Source organism: Ambystoma mexicanum, chromosome 5q, assembly GCF_040938575.1.
Source record: "Ambystoma mexicanum isolate Mex_15411 chromosome 5q, UKY_AmexF1_1, whole genome shotgun sequence".
NCBI lineage: Eukaryota > Metazoa > Chordata > Amphibia > Caudata > Ambystomatidae > Ambystoma > Ambystoma mexicanum.
This window is the reverse complement of record NC_090933.1, coordinates 93,202,222-93,227,630: the sequence shown is the minus strand read 5'-3', so window position 1 is coordinate 93,227,630 and position 25,409 is coordinate 93,202,222. Positions and strand designations below refer to the sequence as shown.

The following is a 25,409-nucleotide window of genomic DNA, read 5'->3' as shown; positions in this document are numbered from 1 at the left end:
CACCAGGACTTTGGCCGATCGATTGGACTAAAGCATTTTCAGCCACTAGAGCCAGCGGGGGCCAAATCTACATTTGACTAGGGTTGACTAGAGGAATGTCCAATCGTCCCCATCAAAGGCCTTCTCATCCATTGCCAATAATAATGGGTCTAATTGTTCCTGGGGTAAGGCTATCAAATTGAGTGTCTTTAATAGGTTGTCCACACCCTGCCTGTTCTGGACGAAGCTCACCTGAGTGCACCAATTTTGGAAGGAAGGAATCCAGTCGGGAGCCTGTAATTTTTATCAATATCTTTGCATCTAGATTCAATAGGGATATCTGTTTATCTGAAGGGCAACAGGTTGGAGCCTTACCCTCTTTCGATATAACTACTATCTTTGCTGTAAGATCGGAACGTGTGAGAGGTCATGTGTCACCAAGCCCATTAAGGAGTTTCAATAGGAAGTGTGCTAAAGCCCCCAGAAACGATTTATAAAATGGCACTCTGTAGGCGATTCCTGGGTTTGAGTCTTTTTATCGCATCTGACACTTCAGATTGGGGGATTGGAGCATCTAACAGTAGTGCTACTTCCTTCCACTGACAGAGTTGCAAGGTTCAAAGAGCGCAGGTGTACTCCTAGGTGAGCATCTCTATCGGAGGGGATTTCTAACGAGTATAGTTCTTGGTAAAATCTCGCAAAGGAGCTTGCTGTTTCCTCTATCTGAGCATCTACACATGAGCCTGCTTTCTGAACCTCGTGGCCAGCATGGTTCCTGCCTTGACCCCCGTTTCGTAAAAACTTTGCAATCACCCCCAACAGCATTTTATATATCCTTCCAGGCCCACCTCCCTTAAGTCCTTTCGTCTGGCCTGGATTTCCCCCCATATCTCCTCATGGCTTCCCCTGTCAGTTTAGAGCTTACCCCTCAGGGTTGTTATCCCCCCCGCCCCGGCCAGCTCTGCTTGGGATCTAATTTCTTTTACCCGGGCGCCGTATGGTTACCTTGGCTTCCTCCCAAACTGTAGCTGCCTCCAAATCCCCATTGTCAATGGTACCAAAGAACCATGCCAAAGATGCTCCCTAAATTGCATACCCATCTCCCGTTCTTCGGTGTCTCCCAGCCGTTCCCCCGCGGATCTCAATCTGGACCACATCATGGTCTGACAATGCTACCACCAGAATATCAGCCATATCCACCAGGTGTTCGCTGTTCCGATCTACTAGGAGAAACCCAGTCCTTGTAAATGATCTCTGGTGGTGTGAAAAAAACGTGTAACACCCCTGATTCAGGGTGGAATGACCTCCAGGTATCGCACCACGAGTATAGCTGTAGACCATGATCTACTGAGATTATGTTCTGTGACAGGTCCATCATTGTGGCTGTGTCAGGTGAGGGAGGTAGTTCTCCCTGCTGGTGACTGAGCGAGAGCGCAGAGACCCCTTCCCTCCGCTTCTCTTCCTTACCTGTATGGGGCTGGCTACCTCAAGAAGCATCCGCCGTCTGCGGCGGACCAAAGAGGACCCCTCCACAATGAGGCCAGTGCCCTCGCCGCCAAAGGAGCACTGGCAGAGAGGAGCCGCGGGGAAGACACGGAGCAGCAGAACCAACGCCATGGGAAGCAGCACACTTAACACCGGCTGCAGGACGCAGCAATGTTGTGCGCGGCACCAGTTGGTGCTGCGACAACTAAAACACTGGTGCGGCTCCAGCAGACAGTTTCTGCTGGAGTCCGTGCCAAGTAGGGAACCACAACTCTGCCACCAGGGAGTTTTTTCTTTTTAAATAAACCAGGCAACCCCTATTGGATAAAGGGCCCAGTAGCCCACCAGGGAATGTATTAAAGGCTCACAGGAAGGCCTTTAAGAACCGTTCTCCCTGGGGACTGGTACATGGTCCATATTCGAAATGGGGTGTGTCTTCAAGCCCTTATGAGCCCTTGTGAAGCCTCTAAAACCCTTCCCATGACACGCTCCCTTGAGACAGGTAAGTGATTTGCTAAAATGTCTAATACTGGGAGGGGGTGAGGAATTTAAGTGGGTGCATGCAAATGGTTCTGTTTGAGATAGTTGGGTGAGGACCGGAGGTGAAGGAGGATGTCTGAGAGACCAGAGGAGACGAGAACAAAAGGAGTGCAAAGGGTATTATAGGAGGTGAGGGTGGGTCAGTGGGGTGTTTGTATGTGATAAGACTGACAGTAGTAGTGGGAGATAAAGGAGATAGGAGACAAAGGAAATAAGGGGATAGTGTTAGTAATGGAGTAAGAACAGTAGTAGAGGAAGAGTAGTATGAGCGACAGAGAGCGGGAGAATAGGAGTAGCTAGTGGTAAGAGTAGATGGAGAAAACAGAAGAATAGCTAGAGTCAAGAAAGTAGAGGAAAGGAACAATGGAGGTAGCAGGAGATGGCGACAGTAAGAAGTGATGGATGTGAGAAGTGAGAGGAGAAGTCTGATCAAATGGTGCAGGTGAAAAAGTGGAGTGAGAGATCGGAGGGGCAGTAGCACAATGGGAGGAGAACATCTATAACATCCAATATAAGTGATGCTTCAGGTACAAGTAGGCATGAGAGAAGTAAGAGGGACACCGTGTGAAAGAAGGCACCATCCCCAACTCCCTAAAACTACTAAACGGGATAGGCCAGGGAAAGCTAGAAGACCCCAAGGGAGTTAGTTACCACTGTCTTAGTCAAGTCTTACTTGGCCCCAGAAAAAGCAAAGAAAACAGGTGGCACTGATCGATTCTATTAACCACAGTTAGGGATGCCTAGGTTGAGAACTCTTGAAACCCTGTGCTTTGAACGTGGGAAAGGGAGTTGTTACCTATTTACCGAAGGCATGCTGACATTTCTTTGTAGACACCATTTTCATTTTCATATCCCCTTTTCACATTTGTCATTTGAGAGTTCGCCTAGGTTTGTTTTTATTTTTTTATTTTTAAGTATAGGCCTTTTTATTTTTGACTAGATTGACTTGGACTTGTTTTTTCTATGTTTTAATGGTCGAGACTACTCCCGTTATAGTGTTGGGGCCAGTTAGGAATGCTCCCAACCCTTTGCAATACCAAAATAAAGGCTTTTGAAACTTGCATTGCTTGTGTCTGTGTCTACTATTGATACTATGCCTTGCTCACACTTGCCTCTGTAATAGTGGCATACTCGTACGTCCCGTCTCCTTTCCTTCATCCTTGTGGGCGTCCCCCAACATGGGGATGGTACCAGAAGATTTGGCAGCGGAAACAAAATTGATCTTCCCCTTTGAATTTAGTACGGCACGTGGCTTCGGCCGTGGGAATGCCCTGCCTTCCGGTGCCTCACCAAAGTCACTTGTTCCGCATGGACAGTGTCGGACCTGGCAGCCAGTGCAGACACTTTTTGGGCTTTCCGCTTGCTCCCCGTTTTGTTTATTCAATCTTACTTAACTACCCTTCGGTGCCTTGCCTCTCCCAGCGTGTTGGCCACAGGTGGATTCACAAGCTGTACCTCGTGCAAGCACTCGTTGAGTGTTTGGGCCCGACCACCGCTGGGACGCATGTTCGGCTTGCAGCACTCTCGGTCACAGGGCATTGAAGAATCAATTGTCACAGTGGAGGGAGATCTTCCACACTTCTTCCCTTTCCCACCTTAAGGACTTTGTCTCCAGGACCTCTTGTCAAGATATGGTAGGCCCACTGTTCAGCACGGCGCAGCAACTCCTTACCCAGTGTTCCCACTGATCAGAGTTCCTCCAATTCAGGTACTGGCAGGCCTGAGACCTCTAAGACTACCGGCTCCCAAGCCGAGGGGCCCGAGGGCTCTTTTGGGCACTCCAGGGACATACCGGAGGCCGTCCCGGCTAAGGGCTCTCAAGCTGAGGGGCACAGTAGCCCTTCCAGGCTGTCCTCGTAAGGACTACTAGGTTCGTTCTCTTCTTCTACCCCGGGGGGGTAAGGGATCATAGAGTGCCACTTCCAAGAGAGTGTCCTCTGCACAATCCAGCACGGCTACTGGCACAGGTGCTGAGGGCGTCCAGCCTATCGGAGCTTGCGCCAAGGTCGTGAGTCAGGGCATTACGACTACCAGCTGTCTGGCCAAGGGCTTAGCGCCGACCAGAGTGATCTGAAGTCGACGCCTCTGCCTCGGGTGCCAAACCCAAGCTATATCCTCCCATGTCTGAGGCCTCTCCTGGATCCGGCTTGGAGCCCACCAGTGCTTTCACATATCCAATGGGCTTTACAAGATGATCCCAGTTCCCTTTCCTTTGGAAGCGGCAGTGTATTGCATGGTGGAGGATTCTGGTACCCTCAGGATACATCCACTCATCACAGCTTTACGACTACACACACCAGGCACCTGGGCGCTTTGACCAGGAGCGGAGGCCCAGTGCCTCGGAGGGCTGGGATCTTTGATCGCTTCCTCTTCCTTATGATGAAGAGGCTCCTGAAGGACATAGTGAAGGAGGTCATCCCACAGGTGGCACCGCCCCTGTCCCCACTTCTGGATACTCCTCCAGCAATGCTGGTCGCTCCCCGGTCCAGGCTCTACCCGCTGTTCTGACCCCTCCACCTCTTCCTGTACCACCAACGCCTACCCCTCAACAGCCATTGGCCCTGTTGGAGGCTCTGGACCTAGGGGGACCCAACCAACACCTGGTTGGACAGCAGGTTTTGGCTGACGTGCGGTGAGCCAATCCTCCTTGCCTCCCACGGTAGCCTCATTCTTCAGTGGTGGCTGCGGCCTCCTTGTATTCTAAACCATTGTCTTCCTCCACGGGAGCCACCTCCATTTGTCTCTTCAAGGAGGACAAAGTCCTTGAGTCTTTGGGAAAGTGCTGTTATTCCATCTCAAGACTGCATATGTGACAAGCCAACGCAGACGCCCTCTTGGCTGCGGCTAACCAGAAGCTGTGGCGGCAGCTCAGGGAATTTGTGCCCGACTCCCTTCGGACAAGCACGCGTCCTTCAAGGCCGGTCTGGCAGAAGCCCAGGCCATTGTGCAGAACCTCATGTAGTCTTTGGTCTCCAAAATCGACACAGCCAGCATAGGGCTGTGCCTTGGGGTCGGGACGAGAAGGACGGCATGGATGCACGCCACTAAGTTTTCATCTGACGTGCAGGAACGGATCCTGGATCTGCCCTTCGATGGCGTGGACCTTTTTCATTCTTCAACCGATGACGAGTTGACGAAAAAGAAAAACTTCACTCAAACCGCTGAGTCCCTGGCCATTCTGACAGAACAAGGACAGAAATCCTTCCCTCAGTCCCAGGGCAGGACCGAGTTCAAGCCCTGCGCTTTCTCCAGATACAAGGGGTTCCGGGACTGCAGTACACAAAGGCCTGACAGGTCGCCCAGCGACAACAGGAGGAAGCAGCAGAGGATGTCACGCAGGTTTTTCTGCTGTTTTTCTGATGCCAAGAAGCAGTGACATCAAGGTCAGGGAACAAAGCTTCCCTGTGGGGGGGTGGACAGCATTTGGCTCTGTTCCAGGACACCTGGAAGCATCTTTTCTGCAACCCGTGGATCGTATCTGTGGTCTGCATGGACTTCAGTCTTCCTATTTCTTTGCCTCTACCATCCTCTCCTTCTCTTCGTCACATCGGGTGCCAGGCTCTTTTACGGGACGTCCTTTTGCTCTTGAAGATCCAGGAGAGCCAACCAGTTACTATTCGTGTATTTTGGCGGTACCCAAGAACAACCAGATTGGCCTGAAGGTTGTTCTGAACCTGTAATTTTGAAATCTGTCTTTACCGCTGGAACACTTCAAGATGATTGCTACCGCACACATAGCTGAGCTGCTGTGTGCAGGGGGACTGGATGTGTTCCCTCGACCTCAAGGATGCCTACTTGCATGTTCCCATCTACCAGCCACATCAGACGTTTCTGCGATTCACGAATGCCGTACCATTTTCAGTACAGGGTGCTGCCCCTCGGCCTTAACTAGGCCCCTCGTGTCTTCATGAAGTTGATCAATGCAGTGGCAGGCCTTCTATGCTTGGAGGGCCACCATCTGTACCCTTACTTGGACGACTGGCTGGTGAGGGCGGGTTCACCTGAAGGGGTGGTGCACACCTGCCAAAGACTGGCGGATATCCTTCATCAGCTGGGGTTCTCCCTCAACCAGAGGAAGTCACAGTTGTGCCTAGGAAGACTCAGGAACTGGTCTTCCTGGGGATGGGTTGGAACACTACCATTCAGCATGTGTTCCTTGTGTCCAAGAGGCTTCTGTCCCTCTCTAAGGGCACTTTCTGGCCAACACGACCAACTCGACATGATGGTTCCAGCACATTCTGGGCCAGATGGCCTCCTGCGTGCTCACTGTACAGCACGCCCGCCTCAAGGTGCAGTGCCTCCAGCTCCACCTGGTGGCCAATTGGGACCAGGAGACGGGGTCTAAGTTGGACAGGATCCCAATACCACTGCTCCTACTGCCCAATCTTCGCTGGTGGCTGATGGATGGCAATGTTTTAGTGGGAGCCCCCTTCACCTGCCCGCAGCCTACCCTGGTGGTGATGACAGACTCCTCCCTTTCTGGCTGAAGGGCTATGCTGAAGGGCTATGTGATCAATTTTGTAGACTTTGCATATATCTAGCAGAGCACTCTTATATTGCAAGCGAGCAGGTTTTTTTTTGCTCCTCACCAACAAAAGATGTTGCATCGCAAGTTAAAATGTATAACATAAGAAATATACATCCCACTCCAAACAGGAATCGCTCTTAGTATTATATGAAAACAGACTCCTATTTAAATCTTTGTCCTTATACCCCCTCCCTCCTGATTATATTGCCAGAAAAGGGGTGACCTATCTATACTATTTCACCCCCAGCATCATTTTAAGATATGGGAAGATGGTGCACTGCTGTTTATGCACCCTTGTTTGTTTCATATGACAAATAATTTTGGGCAGTTTGAAATGTTTTTATTTTACATTTATTGGATTCTGCGTATTCATTCTGTAATCTGGATTGACATTATTTTTCTCTAGGATGTTTTTGTTTTGTGAAATGTTTAGTCCTAAATGTAATGCTGATGGTTTCTGCCTTCTTTTCTGTCTCGTACAGGCTATGAAATACTTGTCCTATTTACTCTATCCACTATGCATTGGAGGTGCTGCATATTCACTACTGAACATACGCTATAAAAGGTAGGGCAGCTTTTGTAGTTCCTGAAATATTTTAATGTCGCACCAACATTTGTTGAGGTATGTTTTAAGAGTAGATTATTGTTTTACACTTTGAATAATTTTTTTCATATGCATTTTATTGAATAGTCTTAATCTGCGAAATATAAAATCATCCCATTTTGTTCTGCACCTCAAATTTAAGATTGTTTCCTGCTGCTTCTTACCTCACTTCCGCACCTGCCTGAAGACAGCTAATGCATCTAGAAAACAGTTGAAAAAAACACAGTGATCTGGACGTCTTGTAAGGCAGTTGCGTGATGCTAGAGTTTGGTGCACTTATTTTCATTGGTAGTTTAGTTTATCTCCTCCATGAAGGAGTCTGTGTGGTAAATTTTGGATTATGTTTGTGGAGGGAAGTTCATCCAGGCAGCAAGTGAAGCCCACAATAACCATGCAAAAAGAGGTCAGGGCGCCCCTCTGCAAGAAAGAACACGGCATGACAACCTGTTCTTTGGGAATGTACCCACTTAGAGTCCGCAGCCACAATAAACATGCGCACACTCTTCTCTTCCTCTTCTATTTTCTCTCTCACTCGTTCTCCCTCTCACTCTCGCTGTCTGTTTCTCAGAAGGCAGAGTGATGATACATGTGGTGCCAGATAGTTTTGTTACATGCAGCTATTCTGTTTTATGTCACTAAAGGAGTTTGGCCACATTTCTTTTGAAGCCTGGGGAAGCTCTAAAAATGATGAGAGAATCATAAAGTTCATAGCCCTGTCTTAAGAGTACTTGTCCCTCCAGGGACAACCTATTCTACAAATCAATGTGAAAAGTGGCCAGCACAAAGATTCAAATCCTAGTTTCAGCAAATTCTTAGTCTCCTGGCTAACTCTAAGTTATAACACAAGATTTTTCCAAGTCGTGACCAGCGGAAGAGTTGACAAAATGTATTCTTAGTGTCCAGGCGAAGTCCATAGCTCAAAAAGATTGAATCTCTTCAGTGAAGGTCCTTCCAGGGTTACTTGTAGTCTGGAATCCTTCATCATTCTTCCTGCTTTCACGATTGATGTCCAGACTTCTCTCAGACCACTAGGTTTTCAAACTTCACCCTCTCATCTTCACAATACCACATAGGTCTCCTCTACTGCTCTACACCTCTTGATACTTGATGTTCAGGACATGTTTCGCCAGAATCGAGTTTGTCGGCTTTCCAACTTCAGGTCTCGCCTAGACCTCTGGTTTCTGATTATATTTATTATCTGGTTATTTTTGTTGCGCTTAATTCTGGACTCCAGCTTCAAAATGCTGGGCTGGGAAATGAACCCTTGTTGCACCTGATTGTTTTATTGCGAAGACAAGCATGTTCCCTCTGAGCTACCCTCCTGGATATGCAGCATTCACTTGTTCAAGTATCTCATAGACAGCAGGTTTCTCAGCATTCACTTGTTCAGGTTTCATGAAGACCTCTGGTTTCTCAGCACTCCATATTCAGGCACCTCCTAGACCCCTGGCAGCCTTCACCCTCTTGTGTCAGGGTTGCTGCAGCTAGTAAGTAGCTAGTAAGTAGCTTCTCCAGCAAAAGTAGCCACCTTGTAGCAAGTACTTGCGTTCCTGCTTCTGTGGAGAGTAGCGGCTCCCAGTCTGCTGCCTCTGCTGGGTGAGTTCACCCAGCATTTTTTTTATATGCCTGAATGTGTTTGGTATTTATGTCGTCCCCTATTATTGGCTGGGGCATCTTGGTTGTTGTATCATGGTTTTGGGTTTGGCTTTTCCTTCACTTTCCCGTAACTGACCCTTCAATTTGTAACAAAGAGCCTCTCTCCGTTGGTTAATTGCAGCATTTGGCTCACCTGGTGGTTCTGCACCTTTTAGTGGAGCTGGCTGACATCTGAACCCTCATGGTTTTTTGTTGGTATCAGCTTCCATCAGTTTCCTCCCAAGATTAGGAAGCAGACTACTACAGCATCTCTGCCTGCCAGATTCCTTTCTTGATTCTTCAGTAACAGATTCCATGCTCTCTGTGGGTTTGCAAACCGATCAAGAGCACTTCTTGACATTTCTCCATTCCTTCAGCCAGTGTTGGGCATTCTCAGATGGGGTCTGCTAGCAGTACTGTGCCGTAGGAGGGGCAAATCAGCACACTCCCATTTTCTGGGAGGCACATTCAGTAGTGGACAGAGCAGTCCAGCTTGCCCCCTCACATATGCGGATGAGGAGTTCTGTGGGGGCAACACTAGGTTTGAGAGTGCTCATTGACAGTGGCGACTGGGAATATTTCAGTATGCCTGCAAAACTTTGTTCCTATCAGCTATGGAGGAAGCAGTTTGGCTCTAATAAAAGGTACAGAAGTCAAGTTTCAGTGGACACTATTATTTCGCCTGTGAATACACAGCAGGCAAAAAAGGATTATGGAGCAAATCCAGCAACAGAACAATCTAAAATTATGGTTTACTTCTCTGAATAATCAACAGAAAAAGCTTGTCTCTACCGACAGTTAATAACAACTCCCTTCTCAACCTATGTTATAACCTACAACGCAAGTCTCTTGGTATTCCGAGACCTAGTACTCCCATTCATGGTGTTAATGAATATGATCATATTATTGAGACTAACCTATCGGTATCTCCTGATTTAGCCCAAATCACTGTCAATGTTGAAAGTTCTAGCAGTGATTCTGACTGTATGGAAAGTACTTACCCCTCACATATTGGCCAGTCAATTCTTCTAGCATGCTCAAAGCAATGGCTGTGACATTACATGCTTTGTATGGCATTTGCTCCTCGCTCATGAAGGAACATATGGACCTCATGTGGATTATAGCCAAAATTGTGAATTTAATATTGTTGAACAGTGATATCATAGGGCGCAATGACGCAACATCTCCCGTTTGCCGACATTCATCTTGGTGGATTTGGTATTGATACATTGGCAGTATCTGAAATCGAGGATGTGTTGATAGTTGTGTGTAAATCAAATGAGAATTATATAATTGATGATCACAGTAAGGATGAAGGTAATAAAATAATAAGTAGCAGCATAGGAAAAAAAACAAAGCTTGGTTTCTGTTCAGCTGCAAAAACGCACATGCTGTGAAAAAGCCTAGAATGAATATGGGCCCTTTAGCAGAAACAAACACGGATGGTATAGTCTGTCAGTTTGGGAACAAATTTGACTTGGAACATATTGATAAGCTGACCTCTTGTACCATGGTTAACCCTGCTCATGAAAGGTTGTTTAGATAAGTGTCTCAAGGATAGTCTGATTTGTGCAGATAGTGCCAAAGTCCGGTCTGGTGGAACCTCTGCAACTCTTGCCGACAATCCTTCCTGGTATTGCGGGCCTGTTAAAGGCCCTTCACACCCCTCCCTGAAAGATGGACTTGGTGGCACGAGTAAGCCTTCAACACCCTTGCCGGAGATTGCTCCTTCCATGAATGAAAATGTGGCCTCTGATCTTATCGCAGTGGGATTTTCTTCCACTAGCAAATCATTATAGACTGGGGAAATCAGTAAAAATGATTGAAATATTCACCATGGTTGACAGACCCTTCCTGAATCGCAGGAGGTTTTTGGAATTATTAGACACTGTTTCACAGCTGAGATCAATAACTACTGCAGATATTGAAACTGTTCAGTTTTCTGATCTTTACAGTGCTGACAATTGGGCTATAATCCAGTTTATAGTGTCAATAATAGTACATTTGGTAATTTCACGTTTATCCTCCCTTTTTAAGGCTATGCTATGATCTTGTATGTAAGAAATATCTTCAAGACATTAATGGGGCTGCGACTGTGAAAGAAAGCTTAGGAGGGGTAAATAATGTAGATAGACTCAGCCTTTTCATGAAACCTGAAGGAACTGAATGTTAAGGAAGCTGAGCAATGGACTGTAGGGTCGGTGAGTGTGATATCTGGTTGAACCTCTTAGAATAATGATGTGTACTGTTTGCTTTCCTGTAATACAGGAGGACATGGGCCCTTTCTTGGGCTTGAGGGACGCTCTATTCTCTAGCATGGGGTCTGGCATGGATTCACATGCTCACGAATATTCCCCGTCGTCAGGCTGGGAATCCTCGGTAAAGAAAAAATCAGTTTCAGTTTCGTTTCTGAACTGTCTTTCTCCTAATAACCAATCTCTGGGTCATACTGCCCCCAACCAATGACTGCCCTCTACCTAAGCCCCTCCTCTGGCAGTCATTTTCAGATTTTTACCGCACGTTCAAGTGTTGGGAGTTCTCGTGCTATAGCTCTTGAACTTTTACTGCGTTTTGCGATTTTTCAAAGAGTATGATCTCCTTTTTTTCGGTCAATCGAGCCTCAAGCTCCACCGTTTCTACTTCCGATCAACAGGACCCGTTTCGGAATTTTCTACGCCCCTCAATGGTGAAGTTTTCATCGAGTTTCGCTTCTTGGAGGATTCCAGAAGATCTTTGAGGCCTACCCTGTGTGGACATGGCCCAGGACAAAGGAAACACGACGCCCGGATCCAAGCTGTTCAGGAGCTGTCCTGGATGCGGATTGCAGAATGTCTTCAAGGAGGATGAGCATTCTAGATGTCTCTACTGCCTTCACGAAGACAAAACGCATGTGGAGAAGGACTGTGCGTTTTGCAAGAACATATCGGAACGGACTATGAAGGATCGGCGTGTCTGGCTCACCAACTGGCTGGAAGCGAAGAGCCCAGCGGTAGGTGAGAAGAAGTCCGAGCGGTCTTCTAAGACCTTTGAGGGCGATCCAGCGATGGGGGGGGGGGGATGAACAAAAAGCAAAGCACCGCGAGTACACGAGCACCAGGAGCGCCGATCGGTTGTACTCCTCGGCTGCCAGGCAGGGCAAACTTTCACCGACGCCATCAACCACGAGCCCAATGCTCTGGCACGGGGAAGAGGAAATCGGAGAACCTGGGTAAGCTTGAGGAGAAGCCCTGGTCGATCTTGACGGAGACAGCCGAGGGGGAGCGAGGCGGCGACCCTCCCACCAAGGTGAAGGCCTCAAGCGCGCCCAAAGTCGCAAAGGCCCTGATTCACCCGGCTAAGGCCTTTATCGAGGGAGTCGCGGCGGCCCTTGCGAAGCCTGTGGAGGCTACCCCAGTGGAGGCGACCTCGGGGCCTAGAGTTTTCCTGCCACCACAGAGGGAATTGTCTTATCAGCCCATCAATAAGACCCTCGTGAAACCCCGGGTGGAAAAAGAGGGGGGGGGGGGCCTGGTGGCCATCACGGACACAGATACAGCCTCTGAGGAGGAGCTGGCTGGAGTCGCGAAGATCCTGAACAAGAAGTTCGAGGAGGTCTGGTCCCACGGGAGGGATCCCAACGAGGCACACAAGGAAAGAGACGGTGGTGCCGACGAGGAGCCGTTGCTCCCGTTGCAGCCGGTACCTGGGCCACCTGGGCCACAAGATAACTCAGGAGAGATCTTGATGGCAATCCAGGCCTTGTGTACGGAGATGAGGACAAGGTTGCCCTTACCCCCAACGGGCGATCCAGCGGAGCCTGGACCATCGGGAAGCCCTCCAAGCAAGCGGAGGAGAATTCATCCACCGCTACCCTTCCAGCCTTCTCAACCTTCATCGCCCTCTCCTGACCCGAGGGATGATAAGGGAACGGAGACGGCCACAACGGGGATGGATGATGACGACGGTGGTGACGACGGGATGGGCCTTCCATCACCACCTCCTGGGGCCTCCCCGCCTAACGAAATTGGCTCCTTCCACGCCATGATCGCCAGGGCTTCCAAGCTCTTCCAGCTCTGCCCCACGGAACAGAAGAAGGAAGGTTTCCTCTATCAACGGTGTGAGGCCAAGAGGAAGATGTTCCTCTCAATTCCCTTACTTGACTACATCTGGGAAGAGGGGCTGTCGCTCCTGAAGAACCCGATCACGACTCCTGACTTTGGGACTGTGAACCAAGGGAAGGCCCTCTCGAAGGCTTCCATTTCCAGATGGCTCTCCAGCTGCATCATGCACTGTCACCGGTTGGCAAACCGACAGCTGCCAGGCCGTCCCAGAGCCCATTCAACCAGAGTGATCGCTGCTACCACAGCGTTCCTGTCTGGTGTGCCCTTCTGGACATCTGCAGGGCTACTACATGGAGGTTGACGCACACCTTCACGAGATTCTACTGCATCGACTGGGATTCCAGGGAGGAGTCCAGAGTTGGCCAGGCAGTGCTGCGCAACCTGTTCGCCTGAAGGTGGGCCTGGTGAGGGGGTAAGAGATGCTTAATGTTGAGTTGTATGTAAATGCTTAATGTTGAGCCTTGCCACCTCCCGTGGTTGTGCATGTGTTTACTGCTATGTATTGTATTCATTAGCATGTGAATCCATGCCAGACCCCATGCTGGAGAAGGAACAAGTTACTTACCTGTAACTGTTGTTCTCCAGCATGGGTCTGGCATGGATTCACATGCAAACCCTCCCTCCTACCCCTCTGCGGCTCTTCTCTTGGTCCTACTGCCACTTTACGTGCTACCAAATCTGAAGATGGCTGCCAGAGCAGGGGCTTAAGTAGAGGGCAGTCATTGGCTCGGGGCAGTATGACCCAGAGACCAGTGATTGGTTATTAGGAGAAAGACAGTTCAGAAACGAAACTGAAACTGATTTTTTTTCTTTACCGAGGATTCCCAGCCTGACGACGGGGAATATTCATGAGCATGTGAATCCATAACAGCCCCATGCTGGAGAAAAACAGTTACAGGTAAGTAACTTGTTCCTTATATCCACTTGTGAAGTCTTTGTATTCTAGGAAACATGGCTTTGAGACAATTGTATTATTGATGGTTTGAACTTTGTGTGCAGACATGCTACTCGTGCTGAGAAGGGGAGACCCTCCGGTGGGCTATTTATTAGGGCAAAGTCTCACTTTAAGAACAGAGTATAATACGTTTGGGGAAACTCCCCAATGTATTTTGTTTGACTCTGACTTCCCCCGAGGGGAAACATTATTAGTTAATGTATGTGACCATCCTGGTGGTAAACTCACCCCTCAGATTAATTCCTATTTATTGTTATTGGGGGGTGGGTATTGGACCACCCTAATGCTGACATAATGGTGGCAGGAAATTTGAATTCTTATTGTAGTTTTTTAACAAATGACCTAGATGGAGGGGATTTCCAGGCACAGCAGGTGGAGAAAGCGGTTCTTTCGGAACTTTGCGAAAAAAAATTGACAGATTATTTTTCCCCAACAAGTAAATGGTATGAAATGGCTTGAATCGCTAGGGGGCTTTGAGTTGGAATATCTTGATCCTACATTGGATGGGGGTGGTTCCAACTGCAGGGCTTAGTCTAATGTTATTGCATCTTTCCTCATTGATTACTTCTTTGTTGGACCCTGTTTAAGGAAATTAGTTTGCCCTGGTAAAGACACATTTTAGTGACCACCTAGTATTAAAGCTCTTAATTGGAACCCCGAAATGAAAGAATGCCCAAGGCCCACATGAAATATCCGGGTGAATTGTCGGGGCAATAGGGTAATGCGGTTGGAGGTTAACATCAATTCATTTGATAGTTTAATGGCCTGCCCATTGCTCACACCAGACTCATGTATGCAGGATCATGACAAGATATAAACTGCGTTCAATTGCTCATTTGAGTTATAAAGCCCATCAATTGGATCGGAAGAAGCATAGCAACACATATGATGTGTTTATACATAAAAGGAAAAAACCTTTGCAGTGTACCTTACTACAGATAAATAGATCCCACTACCTAATCTTGACAGATAAATTAAGAATTGCTACTCTCCATCGCACGAGATCTAAGAATTGGATTAGAGTTTATAAGCAGGACGTGGGTAATGCGAATTGGCATTTGATTTGTGGCATGCTTAAGACACATGACTGTAAGAGGTTGTGGTACCTGGTCAGGCAACATCTAACTGTAGAGGGAATTAACAAAAGTAATTCTGTCTCAGTCTATTTGGGAGGTTCATATTAGAGAAATATATTGTACTAGTGAGCCAGTGCAGCCGTACGAACCTTATTCCTCTGCCTTAGGGATGCCAATATGGGATATTTTTTGATTCTGAAGACATCCTGGATATTGGGAACCTCAAGGCCTCTAGAGCCCCTGGCCTAGATGGTATTGCCATCATTGTTATTTGACGAAATCCTGAGAGATGGGCCTGCTTCACAGGATGTATGTTTCTATATGGATGGATGAAGCTGTTACTAGTTGGAAGAAATCCATACTAATTCCAGTGTTCAAAAAGGGAATTCGAATAAATCCACATAATTACCATCTGTTGGCGATGATTGATTCTCACTGTAACATTTGTTGTACATTATTATTGCATAGAATAAACCTATGGATATGGGAAATTAATGTTATCTTGCCAGCAGACTGGTTTTAGGCATGGTCTTCGCACCCTTGAGAACATTTGGACTTTACAATATTTGATATGTGGTATCTATTGGTCTCCTGCGAAGAATCTGTATCTCTATTATATAGACTACGCAGGTGTGTTTCATTGTGTAATGAGAGAGGGGGACACTGAGACAAGTTGTTAGCCTGGAGAATAGATCACAAAATTCTTAATTTTATGTGACAAATGTATAGGCAGGCTACGCTTGATGTCCGGAATGCATACTAAGCCTATAGCTGCTAACCATGGGTTAAAGCAAGGCTGCGTCACGTCCCCTGTCCTTTATAATTTGCATGTGGATGATATAGATAATGCGCTCAGGGATCGGTGTAATTTTACGGCTGGGATTGGCCAAGAATATATATATATATATATATATATATCATGGCTCTCAAATGCGGATGATACAGTGTTCCTTGTTCGCACCACTGTTGGTTTGCAGAGATATTTCGATGTGCTGTATAATTATGCTGTTATGCATAATCTAAGAGTACGTTTGCATAAGACTAAGTTGATGGTTGTAGGTAGAAAAACAAGGTCCAAGCCTGCTTATAATTAGAAAATAAATGGGGTGACCTTAGAAGTAGTTTGACTCTTATACATTTCTTGACATGCCTATTTAAAAGCTCCCTAACAAATTATATTATGAGAGAGTTCTAATTGGCAAAGTCTTACAAATATGGCATTTGATTAAAGGATTATTGTCCAGGAAAGGGGGACATAATGGGATATCTTCATGTATATAAAGTAGGTGTGATGCCGCGTATCCTTTATGGCCTAGAGGTCTTAACTGAAAAATATGTATTGTGGCTGGAACGGCTTGAGGGTAAGCTTTGGAGAGCTATACTGTCAATGCCTAGATCCGTCCCTATAGAAGCCATAGAACTTGGGTTTACCTCGCTGCTTGCCTTGTGGAAAATCCTGTGTTGTAAACTGACATAAAGAAAATGTTGGCAGACTGGTAGACAACCTAATTGACATTATTGCTAGGGATTTTCGTACTAGTAATACTAATGCATCCTTTCTGGTATTTGGGAAACCTGGTTAAGAAATGGCTTTTGGCAATTCATTTGGATGTGTCACCCAATACTGAAATGGTGCCCTCCACATTTTATACAAAGTTAAAAACTAAAGCCATGGAGTGGGATCTGGCAATCTTGAGTTGCATACTCAAAAAACAAAGTATGCATGTTATAACAGGCAGTTTTGTGTTGAAAAAACCTTGAAGCAAATCTGACAAAATTCTGTTTATTCTGCACCTTTGCTTCAGTGTGCACCCTACTCAGGACTATACTGGAGCTTGTGAGGGTAGTGGGCACATTATATGAGGCAAGAAAGTGACGAGTGCACACTGTAGAGGTAGCAACTGCGAGGCACACACTAACTGGTTGCCAGGCTCTAACCCATTGCTTTCTTAAGGGTTATAAGAATCTGGTAAATTCTTAGACAAGGATCTTAATGGACGCATTTCTGTCCGATATTTATTCGGCTGAGCCTTAGTTGTCACGGAAGCCGCATATCCTATATCGAAAATGGCAGCTAAGTACTTTGTGGACCAATATGGTTCATATAAGGTGTCTTAGTTTTTAGCACTCGAATTTTCGGTTTATAAATTAAGATTTTATTGGAAGGGAGCTTACTGAGGATATTTTTAGAAGTAATATTCCCATGTGGGTATGTTGTTAGGGAGAATTCTCTCTTTAGGCTGAATGTCCTAACCTAGTGAGTCCCCCAGCAGCTTTGCTGGATTTCTGGAGTTTGTTTTTTTCCTCCTGCCAAGAGTGAGACTCTTTTCCTCCCACTCTTGGACATAATTAATGGTATTCCTTTGACTGGTAATGTGTTTTATGGGCTATGGGGTCCTTTACTCCATAGGGTCTCATGTGTTTTTCCTATGTGTGTTACACAGCACCCTCCGTGCAGTAACACAGGGGTGTCATAGTGACACCCCACCATAGACTCCATACCCTGGAACTGACTACTGTCTCCCAGGGCATGTAAAGTCACCGTTGGCTTTACTAGTCCCAAATTATTAACAGAAACCAGTACAAACCATCATATTGTGGACGTACTGGTCGGGGCAATTCGATTGCCCCGGGATCTGTTAGTCGAGGGGGCACGTCTCCGTTCCCCCTGATCGAGTTTTGGCTGGTGGCAGTGGAAACTACTTTTTATATTTGACCGCAAATATTTTCCTATGGGATTTTCCCATTGTTCGAGGCTACCAACTTTAATTATTTATTTCTCATAGCCTCGAACATACCGCCGGTTTATTTTATTAATATTGCAACTCTGTCTGGGTACCACAGAGGGTGTTGGTGGGGGTTTAGGCACCCTGGACCGAGTTACCTTGGTAACTCAGGTCGCACTCTTGTGTGATTGGCCGGCCAGCTCACCACTTAGCATGTTTGAGTGACAGCTAGGCTGAGTGCATGGGGGTTTTCTGCATAAAAGCAGGGCTCTGGGGACTGGAACTTCAGAAGTCGCCACAGGACCTGAGAATCCGACGAGGGAGAAGCTGAGCCGACCTACCACGACAACACCACCGGTGGACCCCTGCAGAACCGACTCACCACTTCCCGACGACAGAGAAGATCTCCCCGGCTGGAGAGGCCTCTTCCCCTGACTGGTGGGCACAAACAGTTTTCCTTTCTTTCTTCGCACCCCAGCCCGGTTTGTGGTCGAACTGCCCATGCCGAGCACCCCGGCAGCCGGATAGCCACTCACCACTGAACCGCAAATCACCGGACCGCTCCTTGTACCTGAGAAACTCTGCAGCTGGTTTCTTCCCTGGCAGTGCAACGGACTCCTGTCTTCCTCCACGACGAGATCCTCTCTTCCCCCGGATGAAGCACCGACTTGCACCCGCTGACAGCAACAACTGCCCCTGCTGGAGCGTTCTCATTACTTTAAGGTACCGTGTCCGCCAGGCCTCCCTTTCTAAAGATTGCTACAAGGTAATAATAACTCTTTAACCTTCTGGACTGGGCTGGCCGCCTTGACCCTCTAACTGGTCCCTTTCTGTGGTCCAACTCCTTTTTGAACCTTTACAAGACTTTTGTGCACTGCAACCGTGTGACCTTGGACACTTTTCGTTTGGATCCTCTGAAAGTGGATTCGGCCTCTTGGACTCTAACTTCACGGTTTTATCTTGCCTTCTTCTCTTGTTGTGTTCTTGAAAAAGTGTTGGGATCTGTTTCAATTTTTTCTCTGCTTTTCTCTCCCTTTTTAAAACGAACTATTAGAGTGCCATCTACGTTAAGCGCTCACCGCTGTCTGAAAATAAGTGGGGCTTTACTTAAGACTTGTCTAATATTCTTTTAAGGGAGTGTATATCTTTTAGTGACCGTGTTTTTGAATTGCTTACATTAGTGCCTGTGTGTTTTTTTTTTTTTTTTTTTAGATGTGGTTTTAAATAAATAATGATATCTCTTTTACACCAAGCCCTGGTCAGTGTTTACTTGTTCTATTGTGTGCTCTTGACCTATTGTGAATACTCTGTACACTGCCTAACTCTTCTTGAGGGAAGTTTGACTGCTCAGCCACAGCTACCAAGTGAATCTGTGTGGTACAGACTGCTACCAAGTGGGTTTACTGCCAAACACCTGTACTCCTAAATCTTTTGCAGTGGTCCCAGAGGGAACTGCACAGGTTTTTGCCTAACATATGTGATTTTAGAATTGTATATTTTAGCATAGAAATGAATTAGATTTAAGCATGTTATCAAATTGATTAATTATTATGATGATCCTGTTGTATCATGTTGGTGCATGTGTATTTTTTTTATTGTGAATTAATAATTAATATTTAAAACCTTTCACACAAGACATCAACATATGCAGATCAATTTTTCACATTATTCATACATTATTTCATTTGACAAAATAAACCTTAAATACATTTGAAAACAGGGTAAAAACGAATTTTAATTCAACAGTCGGGATACAATTTTTTTCTAGAAATTCAAAAATTGCAATTAAGAGACTTATTTCATTCAAGTTTAAAATACAAATCCATAAGTGGCCTCAGGTTTGACCCCCCAGGTTATAGATGCATCTACCCATCTTCTAATGTCGGAGTTGTGAGATCTTGCGACACTCCACACATGTGTTTTAGTGATCCTGCACCCTGTTACAGAAGCGACAAAATCTCAAACTGGAAGCCAGGTCTTCCCGTGAACCTTGAACCTCCTTTGTCAAGTATAGGTAAAATCATAGTCTCATGGCCTTCATTCGAAAGTCTCTGAACGGTGCTTTCTCAGGTAAGGAGACAACATGTTAAAGCTTTTTATATTGTGTTCAAAGTGGTCCTTTAAACATCGGTAATTCAACAGAATTGTCCTGTTTTTTAACCATTCAGTTGTATATAGCTTACATTTCACCTTGTTAGGGTTATTATCAAGTTCAGCAGCCGAAGAATCAATCCTTTTTAGTATCAACGTACAATTTACATTCCGGGCCACTAATGGTTTACAGATAGCTTTGGTGAGTTCTTGACCCATTTTTATGTACATTGATGCATTTGGGGAGCCAATATTAAAGCAGATTTTTTCAACATTTTCCATTCAACCGAAGAACCAGCAGGCAACGGACCCAATTCATGCCTTATCTCTGCCATAGGAAGTGTTAGGCAGGTGCAGAGCCCTTCTCCAGAGGAAGGCCTCTAATGTTGAACAAGCTATCGCAACTGCCAGATTTTCAACGCCAAAAATAAGTCCTGCCAGGATTTTTTGCCTGTACAATTTCAACATGGGCAATATTGAAAAGCAACCACATTTTTTGTCAGTCGCAGCTGGGGCCAAAGCCAAAAAGGGCAATTTACATTTTCGATAAATTTCAGCTTTACATTTGTTTGACACTATGCTGCCCAAATATTTAAACTCCTGTACTACTTTCAGGGCAAACCCCTGGACCGTCCATGTATAAGATATCCATTTGGATGTTACTTCATTTAAGATCAGGACCTTTGATTTAGCACCATTTAGTTTGAGGTCCAGACTTTCGAAGTAAAAAATAAATTTGTCCAAGGCCAGTTGTAGTCCTATCAGAGTTTTATCAAAAATTATGACATTGTCTGCATAGTTTAAATATTGGATCTTGGTCTTACCTAAAAGAGGGGGATTCGTACTTCACAGCAGAGGCCCATGTCCATTATGTAGAAATTAAATTAAAAAGGCGCCAGGTCACACCCAGGATGCAGTCCTCTGTGGAAATCCAGGCAGTGCTGGACCCATTGGCGTAAAGTCTGACCCTGATCTTTGTGTCCCTGTGTAGTGATACAAGGATATCTATTAGTGCAATCGGGCAACCATGCTTGGATAATTTTGCCCATAAAAGCTCTCGATTTACACATTCGAATGCCTTACTTACGTCCAGGAATGCAAAGTATCGAGCCTGCTTTGGCCCCGCGCCTGGGCATCTAGTAGGTTTACCAGAAAAACGTTTAGACACGTCCCCACTTTTTTTTTTAACCCAGATTGGAAAAGGGTCAAGTTTGCCTAGATTTCGAACCCAAATGAGCAAATTCTGTAGGACCAGCTTCAAGAATATTTTACAGCTTACACTGTTGCCAGTTTCCATGATTGAGGGTTCTTACTCTCAGCACGTTCGAGAACAGGGCTGAAATTATCTTTGCCCACAGTATCCGGTCAGACTTTAGTGTCATAACTTACAAGGCATCAGGGCTAGGGTCAGCAAATCATCCAAATCCCAGAGGTGAGAGCACCCTTCTTTATCTGCCTTGTATAATTTTTCAAAGTGGTCAACCCAGCTTGACTTCGATATGGATTGTACCTGCAAGAACGGGTCAATCTCGTTTGACCTAATCAGTCCACCAGAAATGAACCGAATTGGAGCCTGACAAACATCCTAAAAAAAATCTGCGTCATTTATTGACCTCAGAAACCTGTGCCCTTGAATCCAGTTTTTTTATTTAGTCTTTCGGCAAAAAAGGAGTGGCTGTTTTTGTTCAGCCCCCAATGTTATGCCTCAACTGTTTCTTGCAAAGCCTTACTGCACCGTCAAAAGTGTGGGCGTGGACATCGAAGCATACACCGTTTGCCAGAGACCTTGCGGATCATAAAGCCCCCAGAGTTGAAAAAACAGTGGGACCAAAGTATTCAGAGGAACATAGTCTGGGCATATTTCATTGAAACTTCAATTCCATTATCCCATTGAATTGTTGTGCATATCTATATTTCCAGCGGAAGCTATGGTCCCTTGGGTTTAGCACTATTGGCAACTCCACATGGTCTATGGAACAAGACCATATGGCTGGAAATGTGTACACTAACATTGAATGGTTGATTAGTTTAGTAGACCGTACCTCCAGAGAACCACCCCTTGCTAAAAGTTCTGAGGACAGAAAAACAGTCAACATTCTATTTCCAGAGATTGTCATGCCACGATAAACTAGGCGGTATATCTGGCTGTAGGACTCTATTCAGAGGGATCAAATCCCTGTCAGAAATTCTTGGCAGATCCGGCTCCCATTTTGGAGTTTTTTAGCTGACACGCCCAGTCGGTCTTGTTTTTGATGCCATGACTGCTCGAGACATTCTGCATGAAAATCTCCCACAACTATAACATAGGCCCCTTCCTCTGGGGTTTTACCAAGCATAGAGTAAGAGAAATCTGACAGAAAATCCTCCAAACCTACACGTTCCCGGTTAAGGTAGATATTAAATAAAAGACACTTAGTGAACTTGCGTGATAAACATATCTGCTCTTGATAATTTAATTGGGGTAGCTTCAATCCCCTGATTGTTTAATGGCTGTCAGGAGCCCGCCATAGGGGCGGCCTCTTTCACCCCGTTCAGATTTAATTGCAAACACCTCATAACCATCCATGATGGGAGCATCACACATTAGGGTCCTGCAGTCACAAACAATATCAAAGGCACTTAAAACATCTTTACTAGCAATATTGTTAAAACCCCTTGATTTCCAAGACACCATAGATACTAAAGGTAATCATACTTGGGGATCGGAGCTAACTACTTCCCCATGTAGTGCGTTCATAATCCTGACCCAGTCATAACTAGCTGTTCTCTCGCTCTCCTGCGTATTAGGGTGTGACCTCTGGGGCCCTCTGAGACTGGTTAGTGCACAAATTTAACGGGTCAAATGTTGGGTATGATCTCTAGGTGGCCAGTTATCACTCACGCTATCCCTACTTTGCAGGGGAGAAGGAGTCAGTAGGTTCTCAGAAATCTCATACCCCATTGACAGTAGGTCTTCACCCTCAGCAAAAATTACATTCTTTACTATATTTGCACGTAAACACACTTTTACAACATTCAAGCTGTCTTTGTAGACGAAAACCACCTGTTTTATGTCGTTGGAGCAAATTAGCCTTGGGCTTGGTGCTTCCAAGAACACAATACTATATGCTGACGGTTTAGGGGATTATCATCGTATTCCTCAAACAGACGCCCCAAATAGACATAATATGGCTCCTCTACAAATTTCACCTTCATATTGCTCTTAGGGTTAGTCCCCCTGTCTTTTTTTGATTCTGTACCAGGATTGATCCCCTTTTTTTGAGGCATAAGTATTTTATGTTTTAATGTATGCTATGTAGTATTCATATGCTAAAGGTTTTATTTAACCATAAGCACGTAAATAACACATTTAAAAAATCATATATGATCTATACGCGTGAATTATCCTAAACACAACACCCCTTGGCAAAGCAAAGAGTTAAACCAGACCATGTGATCTTGTTCTTATTCATACTTTATAGTGATAATTTCTTGGTAGCCTCTTGGTGTCTCTTTTGGGATACCAAGTTTCATCAGATGAGTAGAGTGAGCATCTAGTCTCTTCTATGGCATCTACTACGGGTCCATTCTGGGACTATAGGGCAATGGATTGTTTTTCACATCAACCCTTTCATCACGTGCCACACCCCTGGCTTCATCCTCTACTACTTGCCAGCAACCCCCTTGTCCTGGTTCAGCAAGCACAAATCTGCTTCTAGCTGTCCTCGATAAAACTCTTGAAAACATTTTGAGGAATGACCCTCAACAGGTGGCAGAAAACTACATTGTTCCTGTGGTTGCAACTACAGCCAACGTCTGTATTTCAGAGGACATAAAGAGCTTGTTGTTGTAGTGCTGGTTTCGGAGAACAACTTTGTCTCCCACCTGTAAATCCTGGTTTAACATAAAGCTTCACAGCTGGTGTGATGGTACCATTCCTCCAATGTGTGGTTTCATCTTGCCTTTGCTGTAGAAACTCCTATTGATGAGTGAAGCATGATGCGGTCCTCTGTATGAAACTCTTTATAGCTTACCTCCCTTACTTCCTTTCTGTTGAGGGCAATCGTAAATATTTTGTTCAAAGGACACATAAACCTCCTGATCTTCCCATTGGTCCTTGGCCCAGCTGTGGTCCCCCTTATGTGACATGTTGAAACTCTTTGGAAAACCCTAAAAGTCCTACACATGCAATGGTGGGCCATTATCAGATGTTTTGAATATGAATTCCAAGTATCACTGTTCCAAAATCACCTCTTGGTGGGAAGATTTTGGGAGGTCTCCCTATTTATGGTAAACCGGGAAGACACTGAGAGGTTGGCCAAAACATAATCATGGCAGGGTAACTGAGCAGTCAAGGATTAGTGTCAGAAAAGTGAGAGTGGTCTAGGGCTACAATGAGTCCACATATATCAACACCATGAAATTAAGTTATACAGTACGTATATAAAACAAAATCTCTTTTAGGCCTTTAGTCACACACCAAGCATATAAAAAGCAGAGGTAAGTATTGCCACACAAACTCTTACAATATAAATAGTTCAGAAGCTGCTATAGTATTGATTTGGGATCTAATCTTCTTGTTCTATTAGTGTATCTAAATAACAGATATCACTCAGTATTTTTTCACTAAGAATCTGAATGTAAACATTAACTTTATCAAAAGGTAATTTTTATTTTTTAAGATGGAGTTGTAAAGCATAAAAATGTATAATGATACAGAAACAAAAACACAATTGTTGTCAAAAACACATGAATAAAGAAAAGGAACAATAAAGATAAATTGCAAAGGACACACACAAAAATGTGCTCAAAACTTGAATTGTAATTATCTAACTTATACACATAGTTTGTTAATTTCTTTTCTCTTAGCCGGTCTGCCTACGTATGCGAAAACATCACAGTTAGTTGTTTAGTAATTTAGTACTGGTGTTTTAGATGAAATCTAAACACCTATATACGTTTTCTGCAAAGCGAGCCACCTGCTGGGCATAATGTCAACAGCCTTCCTCAGGGCGGTTTGTCACATGACCCTAGGGGGAAGCAGGCAAGAGATTTTTTGGAACAAGTTCTTCTTTGAGAAAATTGCGGTAAAGAAATACAAAGAAAATGTTTACATTCAGATAGTTGGACTGTTGAAGTTATTTCAATGGCTTAAAATTACTGTTTTTAATAAATTGCCCTTCAAGATAACTTACCCAATCATTATACTGGGTAAACAAAGTGTAAGGCAAGCCGGTAGTAACCCTTGTTCATGCGAGGCGTGTAGTGCAGAGGTTAAAGAGAGCCAACCAGCGATCCAACTAGCAGATCCCCGATACATATTCACCATTAGGAGAATAGAACTGCATTGAATTAGTTACCAGTATTAAACGGGTGAATAGTCGGATGCGATATACAAATTCTAAGAACTGCCCAATTCAAGGCACATCTATACAGCAGAATAGCCAAGCCTGACCCCCATCGATTCTCCCGAGGTGCTTCTGTGACCCTCGACACTCCTTGGGCTGACAGACGCGAAGTGACTGACCCGCGCGTCCCGCCCTGTCCCTGCAGCATATAACCACAGATTAAAGGATGCCACACAACAATCTCGGGAAGGCAACTTGATCTCCCAAGCAACCGTGATGGGGGACGCCGAAGCATGGTGGCATTAATGCCCGACGACCCTCACATTGCTGCTCCCCGCTACTCCTGACCCTGGTGGAGCCTCC

At 45.5% G+C, this 25,409-nt stretch overlaps 1 protein-coding gene across 1 annotated transcript in view; it reads left to right on the top strand.

Annotated features, from left to right (window-relative positions):
* CLPTM1L (CLPTM1 like) overlaps nt 1–25,409 on the top strand; it is a 938,124-nt gene that overhangs the window by 604,027 nt on the left and 308,688 nt on the right. Inside the window, exon 12 of the mRNA XM_069620583.1 lies at nt 7,015–7,097. Within this exon, the coding sequence (XP_069476684.1) occupies nt 7,015–7,097 (83 nt within the window). The remainder of the gene's footprint in view (nt 1–7,014; nt 7,098–25,409) is intronic.